This window comes from Odontesthes bonariensis, chromosome 23 (genome assembly GCF_027942865.1).
Source record: "Odontesthes bonariensis isolate fOdoBon6 chromosome 23, fOdoBon6.hap1, whole genome shotgun sequence".
Classification (NCBI taxonomy): Eukaryota; Metazoa; Chordata; class Actinopteri; order Atheriniformes; family Atherinopsidae; genus Odontesthes; species Odontesthes bonariensis.
Window position 1 is genome coordinate 9,997,421 of NC_134528.1, and position 27,933 is coordinate 10,025,353.

At 39.7% G+C, this 27,933-nt stretch overlaps 1 protein-coding gene across 1 annotated transcript; it reads right to left on the reverse strand.

The window, feature by feature from the left end:
• Positions 1-18,601: 18,601 nt before the first annotated feature.
• meox1 (mesenchyme homeobox 1) lies at positions 18,602-27,658 on the reverse strand. The gene is made up of 3 exons (XM_075457475.1): positions 26,795-27,658; positions 22,810-22,982; positions 18,602-19,344 (listed from the first exon to the last, which is right to left on the reverse strand). Exons 1-3 carry the CDS (start codon positions 27,291-27,293, stop codon positions 19,222-19,224), a joined length of 795 nt encoding a protein of 264 aa, XP_075313590.1. The 5' UTR covers positions 27,294-27,658; the 3' UTR covers positions 18,602-19,221.
• Between the last annotated feature and the right edge of the window lie 275 nt (positions 27,659-27,933).

The following is a 27,933-nucleotide window of genomic DNA, read 5'->3' on the forward strand; positions in this document are numbered from 1 at the left end:
TGAGTGACGGGGCAGCCAGGCCCCTGGTGGCCGCAGAGCGAAGTGGTCGGGCGGGGGTGTAGGGCTTGACCATAGCCTGGAGGTATGAAGGAGCTGTTCCTTCCACTGCCCTGTAGGCCAGCACCAGAGTCTTGTTAAGCCTTAGAGACAATGCAAAGTGTCTTAAAACAACATTGTGTATCGCAAGATTCTTTGAGAACTCTGGTAGGATACAATACACTGGAAAAAATGCCCCTCCAAAAATAAGTAAAAAAAACAACAAATACGAGACGTTTTTGCTTGAAATAAGCAAAAAAATCTGACAATGGAACTAGTGAAAATCGGCTTGTCAAGATTTCTTGAAATAAGATGTGATATTTGGGACTTTTGAGATAAAAGTGATCTTGAAATTAGCTTAAAAACCTCATCAAATGTAAAAAAAAAAGCTTGTTTCATATGAAATCCAACTCAAAACAATTTGTTTTCAAGACTTTTTCATTTAACAAGATATTCCAGATGTGTTGTCTTCACACAAGTCCCTATATCTGGCTGAAATAGTACTTGTTAGGCAGTTGTGTTGTATATTAAGTGTAATGAGATATTTGGACTAGAAATGAGAAAAATATACTTGGTAAGACTTTGATTTTTTTCAGTGTAGATGAGGGTGAATGTGTATAATACAAGACTGGCGTTTTCCACATAGCTCGGTTTCATTTCTGCTTACTGTGAATATGAGCTTATATGTGTAAAGATAATCAGAAAATAAGTCTGTTTAATGTCAGTGTGCCTTTACGTTTAAGGTACACATCACCTTCAGTGTGATGGCGGTGTTGAGAGGAACCATGTCACCAAGTCTGTAGAAGGTAGTTGAAGAGTGAACTCTAAATAATGAAATCTGAGCCCTCTGTTGGACATTTTTTCTTAATTTACATTCATTTAGTTTTCCGTTCTCTCTCCAGTGAATATTCGATCTCCCTTTTTTGACGTCTTTTGATTAGATTTAGCCACCAAAAGCAGGTTGTAGGTTGGCCGAATAGACTCAACAGATTCACGTGACATCTCGGGAGGGGGACTGGGCTCGAACAACCAGAAAACCCAGAAGGATTTAAATCATGGCGGACTTTGCTGCAATGTCTCAAATCCGCAGAGAAGAACCTTTAAGATACCCTCCTTTCTTGTGGTAAAGAGGGAGGAGCCTTTCTCCAGAAAGCAAAATACACAGATGTCTAAAAGCTTTACGGTCTTTGTGCCAAACAAAGATGAGAAGCTCGAAGTGAACATGCATGATGGAATTCAGTTTGATATACAGGCTGGCCACATTAAACCTCCATGGATCTTTCACTTTGACAACATGCGATGGTGTAAGGAGACTCTCTTGGAGATTTTTCATCAAAGTCTGTATCAGAGGAGCCAACTTTTGGAGATTTGTAGAACTGACTGAATGCAGAATGCATGAAATCTGCTTACTGTAGAGTACAGTCTATTTAGAAACCCCCTTTTTGGGATCTTTTTTCACTTTGTTTTTGCCCTTGTAGATGCTCCTGTTTGCACGCTTCCCTGAAAATGGGAGCCAAGAAGGGCGGCTGAAGCGCGGGGTTGGGGTGCGAAGGGGTTCTGACATCATCACCGCCTGCTGTCTCGTCCTCTTCCACTGCCCCGAAACTGACAGGTCTTCTATTGTTCCAGCAAAGCGTGGGCTCCCAAGGTTCCCATGTGTTAGAAATCATCCACCCACGTGGAGCAGACAGGGGCCCGAGACTGTGAAACTGTATACCGAGAGCCTGTGGGCTGCAGGACGGGCCCTGATGAAAGACAGTGTGACTGTACAGAGAATAACAAATGCCAGGCTCCTAGACACTGTACACTTTATGGACTTACACATGTACCTGCACAGAGGCCGTGCACACACACACACACACACACACAAACACACACACATGTACAAAGTAGGCAAACGTATACACACTTTGTCACGCTACAGGCTCATACAGCCCAGACTTAAGGGCCAGTGGGAGTTGGGGTGAGGGGGGACGGTGGAGGGATGGGTAGTGGGAGAGATGGATGGATGGTGGTGGATTGGATTGGATGGATGACGAGGTTTAACAAATCCTGGTTCACAATGGTTGAGCTGACTTCTGCTTCTTCTCAAAGCTGGTTTGGACGCGGGCCAGGCCGAATGTGCTGGCACAGGTGAATCCACTCACAGTCTTGGCTCACAGAGCCTCCGCAGGTCGTTAAAAACGCAGAGAAGACAGATCTGGGGGAGTCTGTATATCTTCAGCTGGAGCTGGATTCATGGTGCGGCTGCATTTACATTCACTGAAATCATCTGCAGGCCTGTGAGTGAGAAACTCGGAGCAAATATTTGCGTAGTTTTCTTTTTTCTGCTTGAGTACAACAGCTGCTCAGGAAATCTTAAAGTTTGTGGCAGAAACAGATGTTTTTAGACTAATGTTAGCTATAACATTCATTTCTACCGATTCACCCCTAAAGAAACAGCCCCCATACATCAAGCCCTTTAAAAAAAATGACACAACAAAAGCTGTGACCTGCTGGTGTTGCTGCTGTTATCCCACACTGACCCCACACAGGCTGTCCATTGTTGGATCGCGAATCTTCTCTTTTATGACAACACCTGTAGTCGAAAACCTCTGCCATTATGTGTCCAGAATTTTTTAGTATGGAAACCCGAAACCCTGGAATTTATTGGAGGTAGTACACTTACAGCTGATGCTCAATAACAGTGCCATTTATTGATCAGCGAGTGAATGTTAAAATTATTTTCTTAAAAATCAAATCCTGCTTCTGGTATACTTGAACCATGTGACAAAAATCCTATCGATTGTCTCCAGTGCTGTCCTATATACTGTATTTTGGAGCAATGTCTCCAAAATGTTCCAACATTAAAGCTTCATTATTGTTCATTTCTATTTGGTTCTAAAGTCGTTGTCACCTTGTAAAGTTTAATGTTAAAATTGCTTGCAAATTGCCTATTTCTTTTTGCTCTGTTGTGGTTTTCACCAACTCTAAAAGGAGACATCTGGCTCTTAAGCTCTTTGACTGTTTTCACCATATCTGCTGTTTCACCCAAGATTATTCGCTGAAAATGTCTCTTTACTGTGGCTGGAAATTAAGTAACTAAAACAAGTTTGTAAGCAGTTAAAGCTTACTCATGACACCTTACCAATGACTCATCATTTGATGCAGTTACTCATGAGAAAACACCGAATAATTCAGCTTTAACCCTTATACCTGATTTAAAACAAAACTTAATTTCTGAAAAACCTTTTGAAACGACCTAAAAACATATATTAATATTTTTTTCCACTTTTTTTTCATAAATCTTTTATTCCACTTCAGTTCTGATCATAACTACCAAGTTTTCAATTATTTAAAAAAAAATTAACCCTTTAGATGCCAATTTGAACTTTTTAGGTGCCAGTATTTTCAAAATATGGAATGCAAAGTGGAATTATTGAGTAGGGATAATTATGGTCTGGGATATGTCAATGATTAGCAACATCATTGATTTTTAGGGATTTTTATTTTTTTTGTTATGCCTGATTTAAAAAAAAAATCCTTAATTTCTGAAAAGGGACATTTTTGTCCCCTTCTAAAATGATCCCTAAAATACCATATATTAATATTTTTTTCCACTTTTTTTTTCAGAAATCCTTTCTTCCACTTCAGTTCTGATCATAACCACCAAGTTTTCAATTATTTAAAAAAAAATAATCCTTTAAATATCAGTGTATGTGAGGTAAACACCCATTTCTGTTAAAAAAAACACACACAAAAACTGCTATATTTTCAATGTATGCAGTGCAAAGTGAAATATTCTATGGGGGATTATTAGGTCTGGGATATGTCATTGATGAGCTACAACATCAGTTTTTACAGCTTTTTAGTTTTTCTGCAATGGCAGATTACAGAAACGACTCCCATAGACATCCATTATAATGAATACAGCATTTGTATTCAAATGTCCCTTTTCAGAAATTAAGGAGTTTTTTTCTACACATGGAAAAATTGCATTGTATATGATGTGTGTTCGAAATTAAAAAAAAATAGTCAAAAATGCACAACTGGACCAAATATGATGAGTATCACTATTTCCAGTGTGAAATTAGAGGAGAAAGTACAGCCCAAGTGGACAAAAATGTCCCCTATCAGGGATTAGGGTTAAAGACGACATTCTCTATTCCTTTATAGCTCTTATGTGCATGTAGAAATGGACACCAAAGGGAATTACTCTCTCTCATACCGAGCGCTGTTCCTGTCACACATCCCGGACAGTCTAGGTTGTCTTTAGTTCGTTATCTATATCCCAATGAAAAACATTTGCATAAGCCTGGCTGCTAGTCTGACTCGCCTTTATACAAAGAACGAGCAGCTGCCTCGCAATCCATCATTTGATCTACTCCTTAAAGCTGTTGCTAAGCGCTGACCCTATAATATTAACTCTAAAGTGCTGACCGCTAACCCCAAAGCCAATTAATTATCATTAATAGGATTATTATTGTGGTTGCTGCATGAACATAGGAACATTTCTCCACAGCGATACCAAAATCAGTGATATCCCATTACACAGGGCCAATGAGTGCACATTAGCCCTGTAAAGTTAGCTAATGCTAAAGCTAACTGATCAAATGCAAACAGGTCAGAGCTAAGTCGAAATTCAAAGGGACAGTAAAACAGTATGGAGACTTTTATAACAATTTTAAACCAAAAAAAAGGACAGATTGTGAGATACTGTTTTCATGTAGCGTTTAACACTTCAGTGGAAGCTAAAGTCAAGCAGTTGTTAGCATTTCCTGAAGCTATATAGGCAAGGCAGGTTTATGTGTACAGCACAATTCAACAACAAGGTGATTCAAAGTGCTTTACAGAGACATTAAAACAGTAGAAATAAAAAGCATGATTTAAATTTTAAACAAAAAAGAAAGAAATAAGAACAATAGATAAAATCAGGAGTTAAAATATGATTAAGTTTTGAAACTCAAGCTTCAGATTTGGAGCTTTATTCAGCTGAAAATAGGTGCGTCTTCAGCCTGGACTTAAACACACTGAGTGTTTCAGCTGATCTGAGGCTTTCTGGGAGTTTGTTCCAGACATGTGGAGCATAGAAGCTGAATGCAGCTTCTCCATGTCTGGTTCTGACTCTGGGAACTGATAGAAGACCGGATCCAGATGACCTGAGGGGTCTGGAAGGTTCATACTGGGTCAGGAGGGCACTGATGCATTCTGGTCCTGGACCATTCAGAGCTTTATAGAGCAGCATCAGAACTTTAAAGTCTATCCTCTGATGGACAGGCAGCCGGTGTAAAGACCTCAGAGCTGGACTGATGGGGTCCACTTCTTTGGTCTCAGTGAGGACTCGAGCTGCAGTTTTTAGGTCGACCTGTAAAGACGCTGTTACAGTAATCAAGCCAATTAAGATGAATGCATGGACTAGTTTTTCCAGGTCCTGCTGACACAACAGCTCTTTTAACCTCGATATATTCTTAAGGTGATGAAAAATAGATGGAAAAGCCGTGGAAAAAATGCCCCTTCCAAAATGAGTAAAAAAACAACAAATACAAGACGTTTTTGCTTGAAATAAGCAGTAAATTCTGCCATGGAACTAGTGAAAATTGGCTTGTCAAGATTTCACTTAACAAGATTTTCAAGATGTATTGGCTTAAAACAAGTCCCTATATCTTGCTGAAATGGTACTTGTTAGGCAATTGTGTCTCATATTAAGTGTAATGAGATATTTGAGTAGAAATGAGACAAATATACCTGGTCATTTTGAATTTTTGCAGATTTTTTCTGCAGATACTACGGCTTCTTAAAAACTATGCATATTACTTTATCATGAGAAAAAGTGGAAGGTATCGTGACATGCTGCTCACACTCATGTCCTCATGTTTTTATTAACTCAGATCACATTTAGTACGACTGAATGAAAATAACCGAGCGTGGCATTCAGCGTTACAACCGCAAGGAGACACGGGGCCTTTCATAAAGGATGGTCCAGTGTTTCCTATTCCTAAAGAGACACTAAATCAAGCACTGAGGCTGCTTTCCTGAGCATTTAGAGAATTAGAGCAGCTCTTATCGTGGCTGCTGCTTAAATACTTCCAGGTCAATTCACTCAGCGAAAAACAAAAGCTATTATTCCACCGCACCCTTTTCTCTAGAAGATACGGAAATAGAATTATTAATCTGTGAGTGAGCACAACATGGGATCTCAATTATTGCTCAATTTAATTTACACTAAGACTGAAAGAGACTTTAATCCTTTTAAAGCTTTTTAAAGGCACACACTGAATGTTATTATTCAGATTATTCAGTGTTTTTGCTGTCTTAGCTCATGCTGTCGAGCACCCATGACACCTTCACGAAGGCAGCGTGATCCCAGCGTACTCCGGGAGTGTTTGTGTTGATGGATGAATTCTCTCCCGCCTGATGCCACTGCCTCCTGGAACATTTCCTGAACCCTCCTCAAGCCCTGGGTTGTTTGGACAGGGGACCTACAAGGCAGTAGGATGAATGGAGGCCTAGTCACAGTGGTTGAATGAGATTCTGTATGTATGATGGAGAGTTCAGAAGGTTCAAAGTTCAAAATGGAGGATCGGCTTACCTTTAAGACAAAGTCTACTGCTGTCCACATAGAGGGAGAATTAAGTTATGTATTTTATTTAGGGCTGGGCGAGTTAACTCATTATTATCGCGTTAACTCGTTGATTATTTAACGCCAATAAATATTTTATCGCGCATTAACGCAGATTTCATTATTTATTTTATTATTGTAAAAGTCTGTTGCTCACAGGCTTTTATTTTGTAAAAGTCTGCTGCTGTCTGCTGCGGAACCGGAAAAAAAAAAGTAATCGGTAGATCCACCAAACCTGGAGAAGGGTACGGAACTTTTACTCGGCCATTTTCATGTTAAAGTTCTTCCAGACGGCGGAGTCGACAGAACCAAAGTCATCTGTAAACACTGCCAAGTTGAATTGTCTTCTCAGTGTAGTAGTTCCAGTCTAAAATATCACTTAAAGGCAAAACACACAACTGATAGCAGCAAGTCATTCAAGGAAACAGACAGTGGAGCGAGGCTTCTACATAAAAACTACAGAAAGATGCTGATGTTAAAAGTGTGTTTGCACAACAAATGTTATGGCACTTTCATTCATATGGCAGCACATTTAAAATAAAACTAAATGCTAAAAGCTATACACTACTTTTGGATTCATTTTTGGATTTTGCATACAAATGCGATTAATCGTGATTAATCAGGGAAATCATGTGATTAATTAGATTAAAAATGCATTTTATATTGGTTTTACTGTTATGCAGGTAGTATCTCAGACATGCAGAAGCAGGACAGATGAAGAAGGGTTTCTTCCCTGTGAGGTAAAGTTCTTAGAAAAGTACAGAAACAGCTCTTTAGGAAAATACTCTGGACTTTTGTTTAATTCTAAGGCTACGTAATTATGACTTTAATCACCTCAAGGCATGACAAACTAGAAACACTAAAGCCTTGATAGATGGGTGTGGGCTGCAGGGTGGTGTGATGGTTTCCCAGTTTGAATCTAAGCCTTTCTGTGTGATCTTTGCATGTTCTCCTTGTGCCAACATTGGTTTTCTCGGACTATTCTGGCTTCCCGTATGTTTGGTTAACTGGTGATCCTAAACTAAGACTTTAGATGTGATGGCAGCTTCCAATAAGATCCACTTCAGTGCCAGAAAAATAAACAGTTTTCTCAAAATGGGTGCAGAATTGTTCTTTGAATCATACAAGGAAGGTACGAAAATATACCAATTTACACAGTTCAGTGTTTGTACCCTCCGCCATTAAAGAGAGCATTTAGCTCAGGAGAAACCCTGGTTTCGGTGAGTTAAAGCTAATCTTTCTTTCCAAAACATTAACATAGAATTTTCTTTGCAAGCTTTCCCTACTTTGCAGATGTCTTTGAGACAAGCAACAAAAGCCTCATCCTCCAACATCGATGCTGTACGCTGCTTTTTGGTGAACAAGGCCCTCAATGTTCACCTTGCTCTGTAAACACTGTGATTGAGTGGTCCTCTGTGTGATGATTTTCAGAGTTAAACTGCTCCTGGATTTCCTGGTGCTACACCAAGCAGGAGGCAGCAGGTCAAAGTACCAACCAGAGGGAACCATACACATAAGTACCTTGGCCTGAGGCTCTGGTATCCACTTCGCTCAGGACGCTACATCCAAAACAGCCTTTGCAGGAAGTCTCACATAATTTAATGCTGCGTGGCTCCACAGTTTTGGCCCATCTTGACTGATTGTGCAATGGAAATCGAAGATTTATTACTCCTGCAGGAGTCGCTAATCACCGGAGACAAGAGGCGTTGGGGAGAAGGACGAATGAAGGCGAGCTGCATCGGTGACCACTGCACACAGGGTCGACTCGCTAGGCTCGTTCACTTACCCACAGATACACGGTCTGAAACGCAAGCTTACACAGATGCAAACACATTCGTTCTGACACGACACTCATGCAAACACATTTCGCTTGCGCGCCTCCTTCAACACAACGGTCGTCTTGGGAGGATGTGCGGAAGGCATTGCATATTTCCTCCTCCCTTTCTTACAGCGTCTGTCTTCCACGTGAGAGAAGCTGGAAACAGACGCACAACAGAGAGGCTAAAAAGGAAAAAATGCATTTCTAGGTGGCCCAAAAACGATAATAATAAGGATCAAAAGAAAGAGGGGATGTGTGTCCACTGCTCCCAGGATCACAGAGAGGAAGACAGAGTGGGATTAAAGTGTGACAGTCTTCTTCTATTGGCTTTCCCATGGGGCCATTTCATTTGACAAAACCCAGTGTGCTGCAGTCTTTTTGCAGCCTAAAGCAAGGCGAGAAAAACAGACAGCAACAGATTCTTAATGTAAGATTTAAAAAGAATAAGTAAAAAAACAACAAATACGAGACGTTTTTGCTTGAAATAAGCAAAAAGAAATCTGCCAATGGAACTAGTGAAAATCGGCTTGTCAAGATTTCTTGAAATAAGATGTGATATTTAGGACTATGTCAGATAAAAGTGATCTTGAAATTAGCTTCAAAACCTCTTCAAATGTCAAAAAAAGCTTGTTTCATATGAAATGTGACTCAAAACAAGATGTTTCCAAGACTTTTTCACTTAACAAGATATTCCAGATGTATTGTATTAAAACAAGTCCCTATATCTGGCTGAAATAGTGCTTGTTAGGCAGTTGTGTCTGATATTAAGTGTAATGAGATACTCAGTGAGACAAATATACTTGGTAAGATTTAGATTTTTTCCAGTGAGAGTTTGATAAATCTGTCAAAGACAGTTGTGCATTGTTTCTAAACTCATGCAATTACTTTATCTTAGTTCCCTACTGAGACACAAGCTCAATCCAACCCTCTCCTTCCACCTTCAGACCCCCCGCAGTATTATATTCCAATACGATTTTATCTTTGCTCTGTCTCACGTCCACACAGCAGCGTCCTCTCCGATCAGCCCGTCACATTCAGTTGAAAGACTCTTTGATGTGACCCGGGAGCTGCTGTCTCAGGAACAGATGGAGTTCGTGGAGCAGAGCCCAGTAGGAGAAGGACATGCTTTAATTTATACGGTCGCCTCTTGTAGGGCTGACCTTCACACCTCCGGCGATCCATCAAGATCTTTTTTCCCGCCAAGAGCTGCTGGAGGCGAATCAGGGCCCTGGGCTTTTTTAAATAAACTTTCTCCTGCGTCGAGCAGGTGAACAACCCTAACCTCATATACTTTAACAACTGAGCAGGGGTCGGGATATTTTCTGCTTGTCAGTCTGTATTCAGTTTTCCTTTAAAAGTTTTGTTTATTTACAGTTCTGAGGCAGATGAAATCACAAAAATTCTGCAGTTTCTCCAGATTTGTGTTCTTAAAACAGATCTAAAAGAAAAATCCATATTTCCAAAGCTGTGAATTAAATAGTAATCAGCTCTGTATATGATATCCAGCATTTATTTATGTTAATTCATATATTTATCTGTATATCTATTTATATATAGGTCGTGTATTTTAGTTGGAGAAAAGAACATAGAGTAGCTGTGATGGGCATTTATAATTTTAATTTAATCTCCATTCGACACACCATTAATATATTGTTTGTTGGTCATTTTATCTTCAACTGGAAAGAAAATGGGAAAAAAAAAACATTCAAAACCCTAAAATCCACATTTAATTATTTCTTTTACTACGATATGTTTATGCAAATCAGCCCATAATGAATTTTAAAATGTCTTATTCGCTTATTCAAACATATATTTTAATAAAACTTATAATTATCTTTATTTAGGTAATTAGTCGGGAGAGTTTCCTGGTGTTTTACCTCAAATATTGGTGAGTTATTTTCTCACCCTGAGCCAAGATCTCTACGACAGATTTCACTGAGCGGTTAGTTTGTACCTCATTCATAGCCTGATTTATCTAATGCTACCCTCAAAAACATGGTAATTATTTTCTGGATATTTACTAATCGTCAGATTTATGGAGTGATAAAAGATATATCCGAACTCCCCTCTGTCAAAAGCTGAATTATAGCATTCCAACTGAATCACAGGAATATTAAACTCGGTTCTATCTGTGGTGTTCGGATTACTTTTTCTGGGCTTCTGCATGGGAAATGTTTGCAAATTGCTGTAAATTATCATTTCCAGCATTTGCAACACTGAAATGAATTATGTCGGTGTGAATAATTAACAAGGGAGCTTTCACTGTTAACTGAAAAATGTGAATTTCCAGTGTTTCTTCTCGATAAAAATGAAATGAACCCTGTGAAATTTACCAATAAGATTATTTCCTTATGTTTGTTGTCCCTTTTCCCTTAGAAAATACTGATAATGTAGACCAATGTGTGGTGAGCTGAATAACGATTCAGCCCAGTAACTACAGTGATGTCAGCTCCTATATTTTCTCGGGCTTTGAGGTGCACGCCGCGTTTGCCATTAGTGCCGTTTTATCCATCCGACTGATTCCCTACTGGAAATGTTTTCAAATGGAAACACTGTCACGCAGCTTCTCTTGTAACCGCAGGTTGCATTTGTCCACAAATGCAGCATTTTTTAGCTTTGAGCTACTCGGGAGCCTGCTTGCATCAATCGAGCGTTTGGCTGAATTTGCTGGAAACCTGTTTTTAGGAATATTCCCGTCGAGTGCTGAGAGTGAAGTCAGCCACTGCTTGGAACTCTGTGGGCAAAGAGCAATAAGAAAACATTCGTCAGAGGTTGTGTTCAAAGAAGAGGAGTTATTTCAAGAATGTTTCCTACAGCTGAATCTGCTTTTATAATCACAGTTAACTGGGACGAGCTTTGTCCATATTTGCGGTGGCTGCAACAGATTTCAATTGGTTGATGGTCAACTTAGAGTTTGAACTTCTTAGAGTCAGGTGTTGAAAGACTATTGACACAGTTAGAAAGATTAAGTGCTTTCCTAACAAATTTGTTAAAAATAAGCCTAAATTTTCTGTCTTCTTGGCTGTTTTTGCAAGCTTCAACATCCCACAGTCACACACTGGAAAAAATCAAAGTCTTACCAAGTATATTTGTCTCATTTCTATAAAATATCTCATTACACTTAATATAAGACACAACTGCCTAACAAGTTCTATTTCAGCCAGATATAGGGACTTGTTTGAAGACAATACATCTGGAATATCTTGTTAAATGAAAAAGTCTTGAAAACAAATTGTTTTGAGTTGGATTTCATATGAAACAAGCTTTTTTTTTTCATTTGAAGAGGTTTTTAAGCTAATTTCAAAATCACTTTTAACTCAAAAGTCCCAAATATCACATTTTGACAAGCCGATTTTCTCTAGTTCCATTGGCAGATTTTTTTTTGCTTATTTCAAGCAAAAACGTCTTTTGTTTGTTGTTTTTCTTACTTATTTTTGGAGGGGCATTTTTTCCAGTGCAATACCACCAATTTAAATCTAATCCATAAATTTGGCCACCCCTGTGTCTTTAAAAGGAACCTCTATGGTGAAAGAACAACATTCCCGTTTCATTAGTTTACACTGCTGATATTAATACTATCATTACAATTGGACATGGTTTATTTTGACTACTATTACCGCTAATACAATAATAGACTCTAATAGAGGCTGAGTGAGGTGGGGAGGGGGGTGTGCACGGGATTGGCTTCCAGGAGTCATTCCACCCCCAGCAGCTGCAGTGGGGGCCCACAGTGGTCAGACGTACAGTAACACTTGACCCCAACTCTGTGGAACAACCATCCCACCCCACCCCAACCCCCCCGCCAGCTCCAGTCCCTGCAGACCAGCAGAAAGGGCAGTAACCTCTGAAGGCTTTGTTTGGCCGGCCGGACTCTGAGCATAGGCCCACCATTGTAAGTCTGGGGACTCCTGAGCTGGAGCTCTTGTTTTCTTTGGGAAGCAGGAAATTGGATGACTGGCTACCTGCTACAACAACATCCTGTACTTGAGAAGCCGTCTTTTCACCCATACCCACCTATTATTTCCCTTTTCCATCATACACAAGTGGTCAGCCGGCAAGCTTTTTTCTCCCTTTTTCTTTTTTTTCTTTTTTTCCTCTGGTCCTGGGGGCCCTGTGCGTGGGTTTGTCTAGGTTCCACTCAGGTTGAGATCAAATTGGCCCCATCCAGATGCTTCCGTTGAAAATAGTGTGCAACAGCCAAATACTTTAGCTTTTGGAGCCAGACTCCACCTTGTCAGGTTAATGGGCCTTTTGTGAGCTGACTGGAATGACAGCGATGGTGTGCAAAAAAAAAAAAAAGTTGAATGTTCCTATTCAAACACACTCACATCTACTTATAGCTCTGTCAGTGCTTCTCAGGTCACTTTAGACCAATCAGAGTGATCTGCGTTGGGTCTGCAGAAGACCACTTGCCACTGTGAAAACATTCTTAAGGATTATGGAGCTACAGACAGGATCTGTGTGGGCGTTGATGAGAGCTGATTCTGATCTGGCCTCGGGGACATCCGACCTCCGTGTGAGATATTAATGGAGATAATTATGTCATCATTGGACAGGGTTTTGTATGTTGCAGGAGCCCTCAACCCTAAAATTAGGACTGCTCAATCCACCTCAGAATTTCCCTGCACCTGTGACCGTGTAAATGAGGTGCATGCACACATTTACCTGAAGTCCTTTAGTCGGATTTGTAGAATATATTGCCAGTTTGTTTTATTTCATCATACAGTATTTATTTAAAGCTATTTCTGCATGAAGGTGGGCAGTTAAAACCAGTTAAAATCAGTAGCACGTGGCACATGTGTTATGTCACATCAGCCAACTCACAAATGAAGGAAACTCGAGCTTGGAGCAGTTAATTAGTTGGATAAATAAGTCAAAAACACAAATTGTCATTGTGAATTTATGTTTACGTTCCCTTGAGAAATCTCAGAAAGTTAACTTTCCTTTTCGTTCAGTTGTTTTGGACTTTTGGACTCTGCAGTTTCTCACTACCACCTGCTAGTTTGTGAATCTGTAGGTTGTGTTCAGTGGGTTTATCCAAGCTCAACTAATAAGGACACCCGAGGAACAATCTATGAAGCAAGATTTAATGCTGTTTTCTCAAAATCTTTTGTATTTTCCCAGTATAAATATCTCAGCCTATGCAGCACCTATTCACACCAAACTTTTCATTTATACACTTAGCAGTATTCTGAAGATATTTACTGAGGGATTTTTTTATAAATCATTCCTGGCCTGATTTATGTGACATTATGATAAAAAAAAAAATATGGTGAAAATCGATTTTTTTTTTTTTTTTTTAAGGCTATGGACAGTATATTTTGATTTCCTAAGTAATGAAAGCAGATATCTTGAAATCCTTCTGACATTTTCCTTTAACCTTATGTGTAAACGAAATGAAAAAAATAATTTTGCACCAGGCTTTATCGTATGTTCAGATCTATCTACTGGAAATATATGCAAATGTGCACATATTTAACGAAACAATGCCTAATTTGCATAATTAATGCAAATTTAAAAAACTTGTAACACATTTTTTTTCATACTTGTGTTAGTAATCAACTGAGGAAGTTTCATGGTGATATCTATTCACCTGTAGTGTCTCGCCTTAATGACTAAGCGAGCTATTTTGCTGTTATCTATAGTTTTCACTCTTATCCTAAACAACAAAATCAAGGTGAAATACATTTAAAAGTCATGAGTCAAAAATATTAAATGTTGTGTGACGATGCAACAAAACTGAAGAAGTTTAATTGACGTTGACTAAAGTCATTCAGTGTAACACATTTAGCCTGGATGTCGAAAAAATTTTGGCATTTCACTGCTAAATTCAACCCCAATACAATGTTGTTTCAGCTGCATATTTTTAGAATTGAACCTATAACATGTTCCATCCACCATGGATTTGAGTCTTCACCAAAAATGATCTCTTTTGACCAGAACCAAAATACATCACATATTTCTAAACCAGCTGAGCATGACATAATCTTTGCAGTTACATTAAAAGGTTGTGTGTTGCGTTACCATGGGAACCATGCATTCAGTTGGTCATGCTAAATGTGCTGTGTTTTTACACTGTTGATATAAAAACACAGATTAAGAAACTAATCAGTTTAGGTCTCTTTCAGCAGAGAATATTGAATCAATCAAAAACTTCTGCGACATCCGCTATTATTAAGGAACAAAATCAGAGCTAAAGCACCTCAAGGTACGAGTTTAAGAGCTTTTGTGCAGCTGTCAGGAATTAAACAGCAGGTTTGTATTAAGAACTGACAATATTAACAGCATTCATCTGCCGTCTTGATTGCAGCACCTGTGTTTTTTCCTGGCTGATTTTTATATTTCTCACACTTTCCACCAACATAAACTGCTCTTCCCATGATTTTATCCTTTCAGATAATGGGCATATGTGCCTGTTACCTACACATACAGTTTTTAGTATTGTTTAGTAAGCGGATACAAAATAAATCACAGCTTTGTTGAACTTTCTCTGCAGGACAACCCTAAAGTCTGGACTCCTTGACATCAGCACTCAACGCACATGGTGGTCCTTCTGGATAATTCTTCAATGTCCACTATTGTTTACCAGATGTCAATCTAAGTGGCTTAACATTTGAAAAAGATGCCATGTGACTGCTGCAAAACACACTCTCTAACAGACACATCAAAGGCAGACCGCATCACTTTGGTAATCGAGAAAATAAGAATGTTTGTTGCAGAGAGAAGTGTGGTGTCTAAGGCCAAAAATATACTTGCCATTAAGTGCATGTATGCGTGTTTAACCTTGTGTAGCCTGCAGTTGTTTGGAATGTCTGTTGAGCACATTCTCAAAAATGAACAACACATTGGCATTATTCTATTATTATAAGTCACTTTTTGACAAAAAATTATTTTTTTTTGCTTAAGTCGGCTCTTAAAGGAATAGTTCGCCTCTTCCAGCCACCTAGCGATAGCTGCACCTGTTACGGTGTTTACTGCTCGGAAGCAGGGGACTGCTCGGTCTGCTCTTTGGTCTGCACAGTTTACATTGGACGCATTGATATGAAGGGAGGCAAAAATAGCGCCAAGCGATGCGAGGTCTGACTTTTTCATGCAAAACGATTTTGTGATGCAAATGTATTACTCTTTCGTACACATATTGTTTTGAGAAGCAAGACGCTTTATTTGTTTAGCCCCAGCCAACTAGCCGGGCTACCTTCGTCAGCGCCAAAACTCGCCTGGAACTCGGCTCACAGGACGCAGCGGGAGGTAAGTCAATGTTCATAAATGATGTTGCTAATATGGGATGTCATACAGCTTCATGTCAAAAGAGGCGAACTATCCCTTTAATGATGCCGGCCGCCTCTGGTAAAATTGCCTACAGTCTAAGTTTATCAGGCAATCCTATCCCCGTGTTATAATGGCCTTTGTCAAGAGTGTAAATTAGTTTCATTTTGCGAAAGTCACAAGACAGAGTAATTGTCATCTTTTTCAAGATGGCGGCTGCTTGAAAAAGAAAGAAATCCTACCTAGCTAGTGAAGTTACTGCCATGATGCAGGACATGTTCCTTATTGGTAAATTATAAGGTTTACTATAGTATTAGCTAGGCTATAAATGTTGCAAAGTTATTATTAGCCAGCAAAATAGCTAGCTCTGAAAGTTTTATATTGTGGCTAACTAGCTAGCTAATTGTTGTTAGCTAGTCCTAAGTTCTGAATATAACAAAAACATTAATCATAACTAAAGAAATTTCCAAAGGCTTGTCTTTAATTTTGTCTTTTTATTTAATGAAAAATCTCCCTTGAACATAATATTATTTATCATAACACCACTGGACTGCTATCGTATTAACCCTGTTGCGCAGTCCCTGGAGGCAGCTGGTGCACGCACCCCACTTTGGGAATCCCTGATGTAGCCTAATACCAGTGACCAGAAGGCAATGAATGTTTTTCAGATGATTTTAATTACACGTTTGTAACCATACACCTCAAAGGGTTAAAAGGTTTTCCCTTTTTGGCAGGAGATGCAATTGACTGTTCTGATACAGTTTAGTTTATCCAATGAAGATAACAATAAGACCATCATTAAAGAGATTGTACCAGGTCGAAACTCTGTTTCAGGTGGAGAAGACAATACTTTCAACACTCCCATTGATGTTGCTGAAGATGTCAAGCAGACATGTTCACACCATTAAGAAGACACATCTGATGATGAAGTTCTCAGCAATCCAGACTATAACCCAACCTGTTTTGAGTCCTCTGCCCCTGAAAATAAAGACAGAACTCCAGAGCAGCATGGTCCTCATTTAGAGGATGAGGATGTTGATGTGTACAATACAGTCCAAAGGAAAAGACATAGGCACCTCAGTCCAGGAGCATGGAAGAGAAATGTCTTAAAGGAATGCCACACAAGAACAAGTTGCAAAGAAATAAGTGTAAAGGCCTCCCCTGTAACTTTAAGTTCTGTCAACGAATCACAACTTGAGTCTAAATCCATTAAAGAAGAGCAGCTGTAGTGGATATTTCAGAGAGTTTTGTCAATGAACACCTGGGAAGAACTTGGCTTATACATCAACGCAGGTAAAGGCAGCCACATCTTTGATATCACCATTCTGAAGTTGTGATCAAAGACTTTGATTAGCAACATAACCAATACGTGGTGACGCAATACTAGTTTATTCACTTTAAATCTTATTATGGATACGAGTCTGTTTTTTTTTTTACGGCATTTTTAAAAGATTGCTTAAGATGTTCTCAGCTAGTGAATGAAAACCAAGCTCATTAAACCCTGGATTTGAGTTTTGCTCACAGCACTGGAAAAAATGCCCCTCCAAAAATAAGTAAAAAACAACAAGTACAAGACGTTTTTGCTTGAAATAAGCAAAAAAATCTGCCAATGGAACTAGTAAAAATTGGCTTGTTAAGATTTCTTGAAATAAAATGTGATATTTAGGACTTTTGAGATAAAAGTGATCTTGAAATTAGCTTAAAAACCCTCTTCAAATGTAAGAAAAAGCTTGTTTCATATGATATGGGACTCAAAACAAGATGTTTTCAAGAGTTTTTCACTTAACAAGATATTCAAGTTGTATTGTCCCTTTATATTTCTGAAATGGTGCTTGTTAGGCAATTGTGTCTTATATCAAGTGTAATGAGATACTCAATGAGACAAATATACTTGAGTTTTTCACTTAACAAGATATTCAAGATGTATTGTCTTCAAACAAGTCCCTATATCTGGCTGAAATAGTGCTTGTTAGGCAGTTGTGTCTTATATTAAGTGTAATGAGATATTTTGACGAGAAATGAGACAAATATACTTGGTAAGACTTTGATTTTTTCCAGTGAGAACTTCAACTTCAGTCTCCTGGTTCTACCCTTATACGTGTTTGGTAATGCCTTCAATGGGACAGGGAACGGCTCTCGTGTCGCTTTGTGCTCCAGAAAAAGTTTCAGCATGCGATGAGTTGAAAGACGGAGAATCAGTGTTCTGGAAATAGCTGTAGCTGATAGATGGGGGGATGAAACTGAGCCAGAATGTTGACTTGAATGCCAAAGTGAATGAAAATACTCCAATATACAAAGCCAGGGTATAATTTTGTTGTCACGGACCAGCTTAGGATATTCAGGCAACTTTAATGTTGGTTAATTTGTTGAAATATTACAATTTTGTTCCTCTGGCACTTAAAGATAATGTCAGCTCTGATTGGCTGAATGTTAAGAGGAAAGCACCCATCTAACAGCACAACATTAGAGCTTTTTCAATCGTTTATAAACAGATAAATAAGATACAAAGGTCAAAAATACTCACTGTATTCTCCACTCTGATAATTATTCATACCCTCGCCCCTAAAACTACATCAAAACTAAATGTCTAACACTAACCTGATTAAAATACAACCATGGAACCTTAAAAAAGAAAGCTTTAAACTTATGGGGCAAAGCTACGAGAGCGCTGTTGGCCCCCAACATAAACAGAAAAACATAACCATGAACACGTTATTCATAAACGTCAATATCACTTGCTCACATCAAAAGCAAATGGAAGCAATCTAACCCTCTGTAATCATTTAGTTTTAACAATTCACAGTCACATAATGTCTCACCAAAAAAGGTCCACACATGCATCCATCAGCCAAGAATACACATGATCTGTACCCTCTGTCCAGTCGTAACTCAAATGTCGCAGGTGGAAGAAATTATCAAGATATGTTCCCCATTTTGCAGAAGATGATTTATTCTATTTGCAGAAACAGTCAACATCTGTGTTTTATCAATAGCATTTAAACTGTGTAAAAAAAAAAAAAAGAGTAATAAAAAAAAAGGCTTGACAGAAAAAAAAATATATCAAGGAAAGAGAGAAACTGACAAAATAATAATATTTAAAAACATTTGATTCTGAGGCACTTACGGCTTGGCAAATGTGTGCAGTCTGAGTTTTCCCAGGTGGCTTTAGTCAAGCGTCAAAGGCCATGATTACAATCCTGGAACCAAAGGTGACGTGCTCAGGCACAATCGCATCACAGTCTGATATGTCATCACTAACCTTAAAGCTGCTGCGTGGACTTTGTCACAAATCCACAATGACCTCAAGTTTCATTAATATTTAAACACAAGTCAATACAAAAAGGAGGGCGGCTCTCAATGAGTATTTACCAATAATAAAAATGCAGTTCATTATGGACATAAGTCAACTATTTACAACAGCAACAGCCCTGCTCAGAGTTTTTCCCAAATGATTTGGGTCCTTAAAGAGTTGAACGTTTTTTTTTTTCAGTGCTGGCATCCTTCATTCAGAGCTGGGCGACGCAGCTGAGTCTATGTCGTCATTTTCCAGGTCGTTGGGTGAAGATGACTGTCCTCCCTTCACTCTCTTCCACTTCATCCGCCGGTTCTGAAACCAAACTTTAACCTGGAGTGAAGAAACACACGTCACGCCACATCAGTGTTTATAATGACATGAACGCACCGGGGTCAGTTTGAGCTAATTTAACAATAATCACACTGGAAAAAATGCCCCTCCAAAAATGAGTAAAAAAACAACAAATACGAGACGTTTTTGCTTGAAATAAGCAAAAAATATTCTGCCAATGGAACTAGTGAAAATCAGCTTGTCAAGATTTCTTGAAATAAAATGTGATATTTAGGACTTTTGAGTTAAAAGTGATCTTGAAATTAGCTTAAAAACCTCTTCAAATGTCAAAAAAAGCTTGTTTCATGTGAAATATGACTCAAAACAATTTGTTTTCAAGAGTTTTTCACTTAACAAGATATTCAAGATGTATTGTTTTAAAACAAGTCCCTATATCTGTCTGAAATAGTACTTGTTAGGCAGTTGTGTCTTATATCAAGTGTAATGAGATACTCAATGAGACAAATATACTTGGTAAGATTTAGATTTTTTCCAGTGCACCAACAATAATCTTGCATTAAACCAAAGAATATAAGTTCAAATAAAATTGAATCTTCAATTATTTATTATCTAATCGTACACTGAGTATTTTTAAGCAAAGATGCCAAACTGACACTGTTTGTAGCCTTAAAAATACGTTTATATGTTCTTTTTTCATCAAATTAATTCTTCAATTTATTCATATTCATGCAATGGATCAACACACTGGATGAATATACTAAATGTTTTATCATATACGACAGTAAAAGCTACAGATACACACTCTGCATGTGGACTTAAGACAATAAATCTACACCAGAGATCATTCTCACACTACTCAGTTGAACTTGTAACAGGATCACTGTGGATTTTCTCTCCTTTTTTTGCAATTTTTAGCCATATTTATGACATGGTCAGCAGAAAAGTAGACAAATAATCCCCCACAAATGTCTCAGCGCACTATATAAAATCACTCTGTTTGCACTGGCCTTGCAAAGACCATGAATTGTCAGTACAAAGCACTCAGTTCTGGCTCAGGAATCCCTCCAAATGCAGGCAGAGAGTATCAAATACACAGCGGGTCAAAAGAGTCGGCGATCAGGAAGTCGGCCTACACAGGATGTGCTTTTACTGTACTTGCAGTGTGGACGGTGCTCATCTGTGTTTGCACTGTTCCGAAATGAAAATGATCTCATATTTTAGCCGTCCAGCCAGAAAAAGCTGCAAATACTTCCACTTGCAGAAAGTCAAAGAACGGGGGGAGAACTTACGCCGGTCTACCCAGTTTGTTTTCAGAGCCTTAAATCTTTAACATTGGTTCCTAAACGTATGGTTACATTTTCAAAAAGGTAAAAGAGATTCCCTTAAAAGAGCATTTGTAGGTTTTTTTGTTCGTAAAAACTGGAGTAAAAGGTACATTCTTTGGGGATTATTTTCAGCTGTGGATCAGTACAGCAGACAGATGGCGTGTGGGAGATCGAGTTGAAAGAAACTGCCGTATGTTTTGTAGTCATGAGGGATAATTGGTGCAATAGAGTGGCTCAGTGATGTATGTTTGGTCCAAAAAACAGTCCCTATGACAAAAAGGAATTAAATAAATCCAGCTTTGGATACTCCTCTTTTATTAGGATAAGTTTGTGCTGAAATTTGCTGTATCCATTAGTTCAATTTCAGTGTTACTGACAGGTGGAAAAACTGGATCGCTGTGTTTCATTGTTTTTCTTGTTTCATAATTCAATGTAATTGGTGACCCTTTCTGTCTGAGGGTGGATTAATGCATATGTAGCTGAGGGAAAATATCAAAATGTGTCTGTTATATGGTGGAACTGTCAGCATAACCTTCCCCTGTAATGAGGTGCCGCACACGGAGCAGAGCTTGAGGAAAAACAGCAAAGATAGATTATCACCAGACTTATCCGGATGGTAATTATCTTTATTTAAAACTATGGGACATGTTCTGAGTCAAAGCTCAAGTCTATTCTTCTTTGAGAAGTTTACATAGAGGAAGTTTATGGTTCTAATTCATAAAAAATTAAAAACTCGACTCTCTACACTGGAAAAAAATCCCCCTCCAAAAATAAGTAAAAAAAACAACAAATACAAGACTTTTTTGCTTGAAATAAGCAAAAAAATCTGCCAATGGAACTAGTGAAAATCGGCTTGTCAAGATTTCTTGAAATAAGATGTGATATTTAGGACTTTTGAGTTAAAAGTGATCTTGAAATTAGCTTAAAAACCTCTTCAAATGAAAAAAAAAGCTTGTTTCATGTGAAATATGACTCAAAACAAGATGTTTTCAAGAGTTTTTCACTTAACAAGATATTCAAGATGTATTGTCCCTATATATTTCTGAAATGGTACTTGTTAGGCAATTGTGTCTTATATCAAGTGTAATGAGATACTCAATGAGACAAATATACTTGACCGCTGCACATCCCACTAAGCATCGTCCCCTGCGACTCTGAGACTCAGATAAATCTGTTCCCACATACTGTACCGACTCTCATTGAAATGACGGTGAATCGCCAGAGCGTGGAGTTGGAAAACGCTGTTTGGTTGCAACGGGAGCTCTGACTTTAGATGGACGCTGGCTGCGTGTGTGTGTGTGTGTCAGGGGTCTGGGAATGAAGTTTAGGAGCAGGCGGCAGTATGTGTGGTCACTGTGGCAACGCAGCCTCATTAGGAGGAGCCGGGACATTGAGTCTGACAGACAGACTGGGGTTCAATCCAGCAGCATTGACACATGTTTGCCCGATTTCACTGAGTCTGGAGCCGCCTCCCACCCATCACAGCTGCATGTCATTCTGCTACACTGGAAAAAAATCAAAGTCTTACCAAGTATATTTGTCTCATTTCTAGTCCAAATATCTCATTACATTTAATATAAGACACAACTGCCTAACAAGTACTATTTCAGCCAGATATAGGGACTTGTTTGAAGACAATACATCTGGAATATCTTGTTAAATGAAAAAGTCTTGAAAACAAATTGTTTTGAGTCGGATTTCATATGAAACAAGCTTTTTTTTACATTTGAAGAGGTTTTTAAGCTAATTTCAAGATCACTTTTATCTCAAAAGTCCCAAATGTCACACTTTATTTCAAGAAATCTTGACAAGCCAATTTTCACCAGTTCCATTGGCAGATTTTTTTGCTTATTTCAAGCAAAAACGTCTCGTATTTGTTATTTTTCTTACTTATTTTTGGAGGGGCATTTTTTCCAGTGTAGAAGCACAGACTGTGGAAAAATGCTCATTGTGATTCAAATGCGACTATGCTTGTGTATTAACACTGCAAACGAGAGCCAATCATTCTTCTTTCAAGGAAAAACACCCGCTTGGTTAACTTAAAAAACACTTTTTTCCATCCATCTTTGGCCTTTCAAAGTTAATTAAGATCCAGCAGAAAAAGATTTCCACCTGATGTGGACTCGTGACACTTTCCTTCATCCTGAGTAGAGTTGTACATGAGGGAAAGGGGGCGTACCTGTCTCTCTGTGAGGTCCAGGTTGACGGCGATCTCGTAGCGACGGAGCCTGGTCAGGTAGTTGTGGTGGGTGAACTCGGCTTCCAGCTCTCTCAGCTGCTCTTTGGTGAAGGCTGTGCGTTCCTTCCTGGCTTTGCAGCTGGAATCCACCTTAAAACTGGAGTCCTGGATGTCTGGAGAGAGATGCATTTAATACATAGTGAGGTTGCCCTTTAACTAAAAGCTATTAAACCATATCAGACCTGAAGCTAATCTGATTTAAATTAACTCTCATCTTTTCCTGATTAGCCTCTACCGAACCATTAAACCAACCTGAAGAACCACAGACACCAACAAACCACAACTCCAAAGGCTTTTTAATAGGAGCCCCTCATATAGTAAACACTTTAACCAGCACCTTAAAAAAAGACCACCCTGACCTGACCTTATGGGCCCTGCTCACCTGCATTGTGCATGTGCAGCATTTCCATCTGCATTCTCCCCTTATTTTTATTTTTTTTTTCATTTTAAATGTATGCAACACACTGTATGTCCATGTTTCTGCAACTGAGCACTGATTCCCGGTGAGTTTGTGTGCAAACGTGTGTGTGAGAATGCATCAGCTCAGGGCAGGGGCCACCAAACCGGCCACAGAGGGACTGAGTTAGGAGAGGAATGCAGCGGAACATCGTTAAAGCCTCTAACAAAAGAACAAAGGTGCGGATGTGTCCAGGTCTGAGAGCAACGTGTGTGTGTGTGTGTGTGTGTGTGTGTGTCAGGAGATTTCCCACAGGAGTACTCAGGGCAGATCCACATTAACTCATCTCTACGTGACAGCAAACATCAGAAAAAGCCTAAAATATCTCTATGAATGTGGCGCTCAGTTGAACAGGACGGCCAGTAAATGGGATTTTAACAAGGCTGATATTAGTTGTGATTTGTTTTCATGTGAGAAAACCTTTAGAATAAACTATTTTGGCTCTGATGATCAGAGATTTTTTTTACCAGAATAAACATTTACCAGAATAAACACAAGTGAAAGCTGGTTGATTTAACTCTCAGTAACTCTCAGTAACCGCGCTCCATTGAAGGGAATGAATTTGGTAATAATTGCACATTGGTAGCGACACTAGAAGCTGATGTAATCTCTTGAAAATGGTTCTAATTTGTCAAAGTGAGAAGTTTTGCTCTGCGCTTGCCAGAGCAGTGGGCCAAAATGTGAAATGGACTGCAGCACCGGGTCCAGATGTGACTGGGCAGACCGACGTGCACCGTGCACGTGTGCGTGTGTGCGTGCCTTGTTTTGTTTTCCAACACCTGAGCGTCCGTGATGAAAAAAAAAACGCTCTCATTGTAGCTCAGGTGTCACTAATGGAGCTCTGGTCTTGTCAGGTCTGGTCTGGAGTCGTGTCCAACAGGTTTACAGTTGGACTGAACACCTGGCGGGGCACATACTGGCCACACTAAACAGACCCCCAATAAATATCCTGCACAGCCTGAGGCCGTAAACTTGCAGGGAGGAGGCTTCTGCGCCCAGCAGGGTCTTAAAGACAAACAGCATTTGGTGCTTTTCTGGGTGGATGGTGCAAAGGCAGCTTGTGGGACTCAGAATGGAATCAAACCTGTTGTAAATTAGCCCCGAGTGGAAAATTAAGTGTGCGAACAAACAACTGATTACGCTTCTTTTAAGCCCTTTTATTTAGCATTTTAAGGCAGATAACAGTGAATGAATATTTGAGGTTTTAATGTACTCTATTGTGCATTTAAAAGCAGATTTTTTTTAGTTAACACTATTAGATGTAGTAGAAATGTTCTCATTAACCTTGAACGTGAACATTTTAGACCTTTCAGTAAATTCTCAGATTCAGTTTAATTCATTTCTATTGCATTTGCTTCAGTTCACTGCAAAAAAAGGATAATTTAAGGGCACTTTTATAAGCAAGCACTTTGCGACTGTGAGGGGAAAAATGAACATATTTATCCCGTGCTATGTTAATCCAAATTCATTCACAGCTTAATCACACTCTTAAGAGGAGATTAAATGTTGATTAATACATTTATCATTTCAGTATGAAACTTTTTATTTCATTCAGACGTGCTAAACTAACACAAGTTTATATTAAAGTTTAGATTTACCTGTGTTAATGCTAAAAAGCAGGGTTTTTATCTCACCATCCATGTTAAATACAGGGCTGTATTATATTTGTCAAACTTTGGACTCAAGTCGATTGTCAGGTCATATAATCTTGGTTTCAAACTTTTGGCAACAGCTCTCTGGCTGCACCACATTTCCATATCAGCACAAACACACACAAGCAGAGCAGCTGCATCTGCACTGCGACTGCCTTCGGGACATTTTCCTAATATATGCTCTCCTACCAACTTGTCAATTCAAAGGCGAACGGTTCTTTTCTGAAACCAAGAGCTGATGTAGTGGTCAGACATATTGCATGCACTCAGAGGGAGATTGTGTTACGGCTTAACGACAGGAAAATGTCAATGGATAAGAATGTAAGAAGTGGGCTCGCAGGAAAGTGAATTTACCAGACGTGGTCTGGCATGTTTTCAGGGTAGTGAGTGGAGGTTACAATAAGGTAAGAAAGAGAGGGTGGGGGTGGAGGTGGGGGGGATGAGGGGGTCCCCCCCCCCCCCGCCTCCTCTTTTTCAATTAAACTCATGTCTGTTGCACACGTTGGTCACATAACTTTTGCACACTTTATATAATCAGATTAGGACTTTGAAGCAACCTGGTCGCAGTTCTACCAGCTAGTTCTCTATTAAAGATGGTTTTTTTTTTTACAGTTTTCTAGGGTTTTAAAATATTTCTGCCCCAATTTCTAAGATTTGTTTTTTGCCTTATGGATGCTCGGGCCGCTCCCCCCACAGCTTGAAATATTACTCAAGTTTAGGGAAACACGAGTGGGTCTAACTGGGTTTTATTTTGTCAGGGTGAAAATCGGAGGATTAAAACTGCCCCACATTTAGATTCGGTTTAAAGCATAAACGTTTTCTTTGGCCTGTAGGTCCCGGTACTAAAGCCACACCTGAACCTTTTAGGAATTAGTCCTGTCATGGCTATCGGTTACTTTTTGCCTCCTATTAGCAAGTCTGAAATCAGATAGGAGGAGTAAATTACATTAAATTCAAAAAGCATTAGAGGTGCTACTTGTTTGAATGTTAAATACATCAACTCACCATGAGTGAGGACGAATGAAGTCATTCTTTTGTGGTAAAATGCTCTGGAAACAGCCAGTAATATAGATACTTTTTATTACTAATATGGAGCAATGGAAATAACTGCTAAAAAAAACCAATCTGCAGTTTCACATGTAACTGTAACAAGGCTTATTTCTCTGATTTACTTTTAAGAAGCTGTAATAAATACAGTCTGAAGCACCTGTGATGTCTTAAAGTACTTCCCACGGACACTAGATGCTGTTTTTTTTTACCTATTTTCAATGTGGCGGCGGTCTTAAGAAACAATGCTTTATTCCCAACGGATACGGAGGCATAATGAAACATTCAGATGCCTCGTGAATCATCTCAGCCCCTTTAAAGCTCTGGAACAATAAGAGGATGCAACTGCTACTTAATGTGCATCTTGAACACAAAACTTTTGTCACCTACTCACCTTTCACATAGCGATCTGGTGAGATTGCTACTGGAAGACCGATTTGAGGAGGAAATCAGGAGAATGTGTGTCCGAGCCAGCTGTGATACAGGGCGCGGGAGGAGTTTTTTGACCCTGACACACTGTTTTGGTACGTTTTTTATGGGGTCTGACATATTTTACACCTTTCTGTAGACATTTGTCAAAAAGAAAAGTAATTTTTTTTAATTTTTGGGTTCGATATTTTCATTTTTACTCCCTTTTTTTTTTTTTAAAGGTCAAATACAGAATAAAAAAAGTTTCTAACGTTGCCAAATGAGAATTTTACTCATCTTAAATGCTTCCTGTTGTGAGGTTTTTACGCACTGCCCTCCTTTCCAACACACCGTGACTCACCTGTGACATCTCTCTTCCTCTTGCTGGAGCTTTTCTTGTCCGAGTCGGCCGACGCCACGCTCTGGGGTGAGTATTCTCCGTCCAGGCATCCGGGAACGCCGCCTGGCAGCCTGTCACCCCCTACACTGTCCAGCTCAGGCCCTCCGCCCCCGCCGCCACCTACAACTGCAGGGGCGACAGGTGGGCACGCCTCGGGCGCTCTCACTCGGGTCTCACAGGGGTTGAACTGCCAATCGGCTCTCTGGTAACCACCCTGGCTCTCTTGGTACAGTCTGTCGTCACGAGGGTAGGCGGCGTGCGGAGCGCTCGGCACCAGGCAGGAGCTGGAGAAGTCTGTGTAGGCCAAGAACTCGGGCTTCTGGTGGAGGGAGAACGGGGCCTGCTGGTAGGATTGGTGCAGATTGGCTCCTGGGACCCCGGAGTGAGGGTTCCTCATGCAGCCCCAGATGGGGCTGCTGGGATGGGCGCTCCTCATGCAGCTGCTGGCTGGCTGATCCATGGTGACGCAAAAAAATAACCCCCACTTGAATAAAGTCTTGCAGAGACGTCTTTTGCCTCGTCGAGGAGTTTAAAAACCCTGGAAATCTGAATCTGTCACTTCAGCTGCCTACATGCACATCATGGATGGTCTCATGGTATCTAACTCTGGAATACTCACTTCTGTCAGAGGCTGTTGACTCTTCCACAGCCCAGAACGCGTGAGGATGGACGCCTTCCTGTGACGGCGTGTTTCCCTCTCGCTGTGGGAGTGTGTGTGACGTCCTTCTGAGCCTCCGGTCCCGACACACTCTCACACACTTTCCCTCTGCCTCACACTCACCTCGCTCCCTCAAGGATCTGACTGACTTGTGGCCGAGTGTGAGAGCTGCATCTGCAACTGCATGACTCCCCTTTTCTGTGCAGGCTGTTTTCACAACTCTTCTAAGGCATTCTTGACAAGTGAGCCCTCCTCCTTTTTTAAACGTATAGGTGGGAAAAAGTGGCAAGTTTATGGAATGTAACGTGAGACTGCGGAGGAGGAGGAGCCCTGCCGGCCACATGTTGGTAGTACCCTTCAACCAACCCTTCCTCATCAACTATTAATCACGGGGGAAATTTTATATGCACATCTAATGGGCTTTCCAGACACGGGGCTTTTT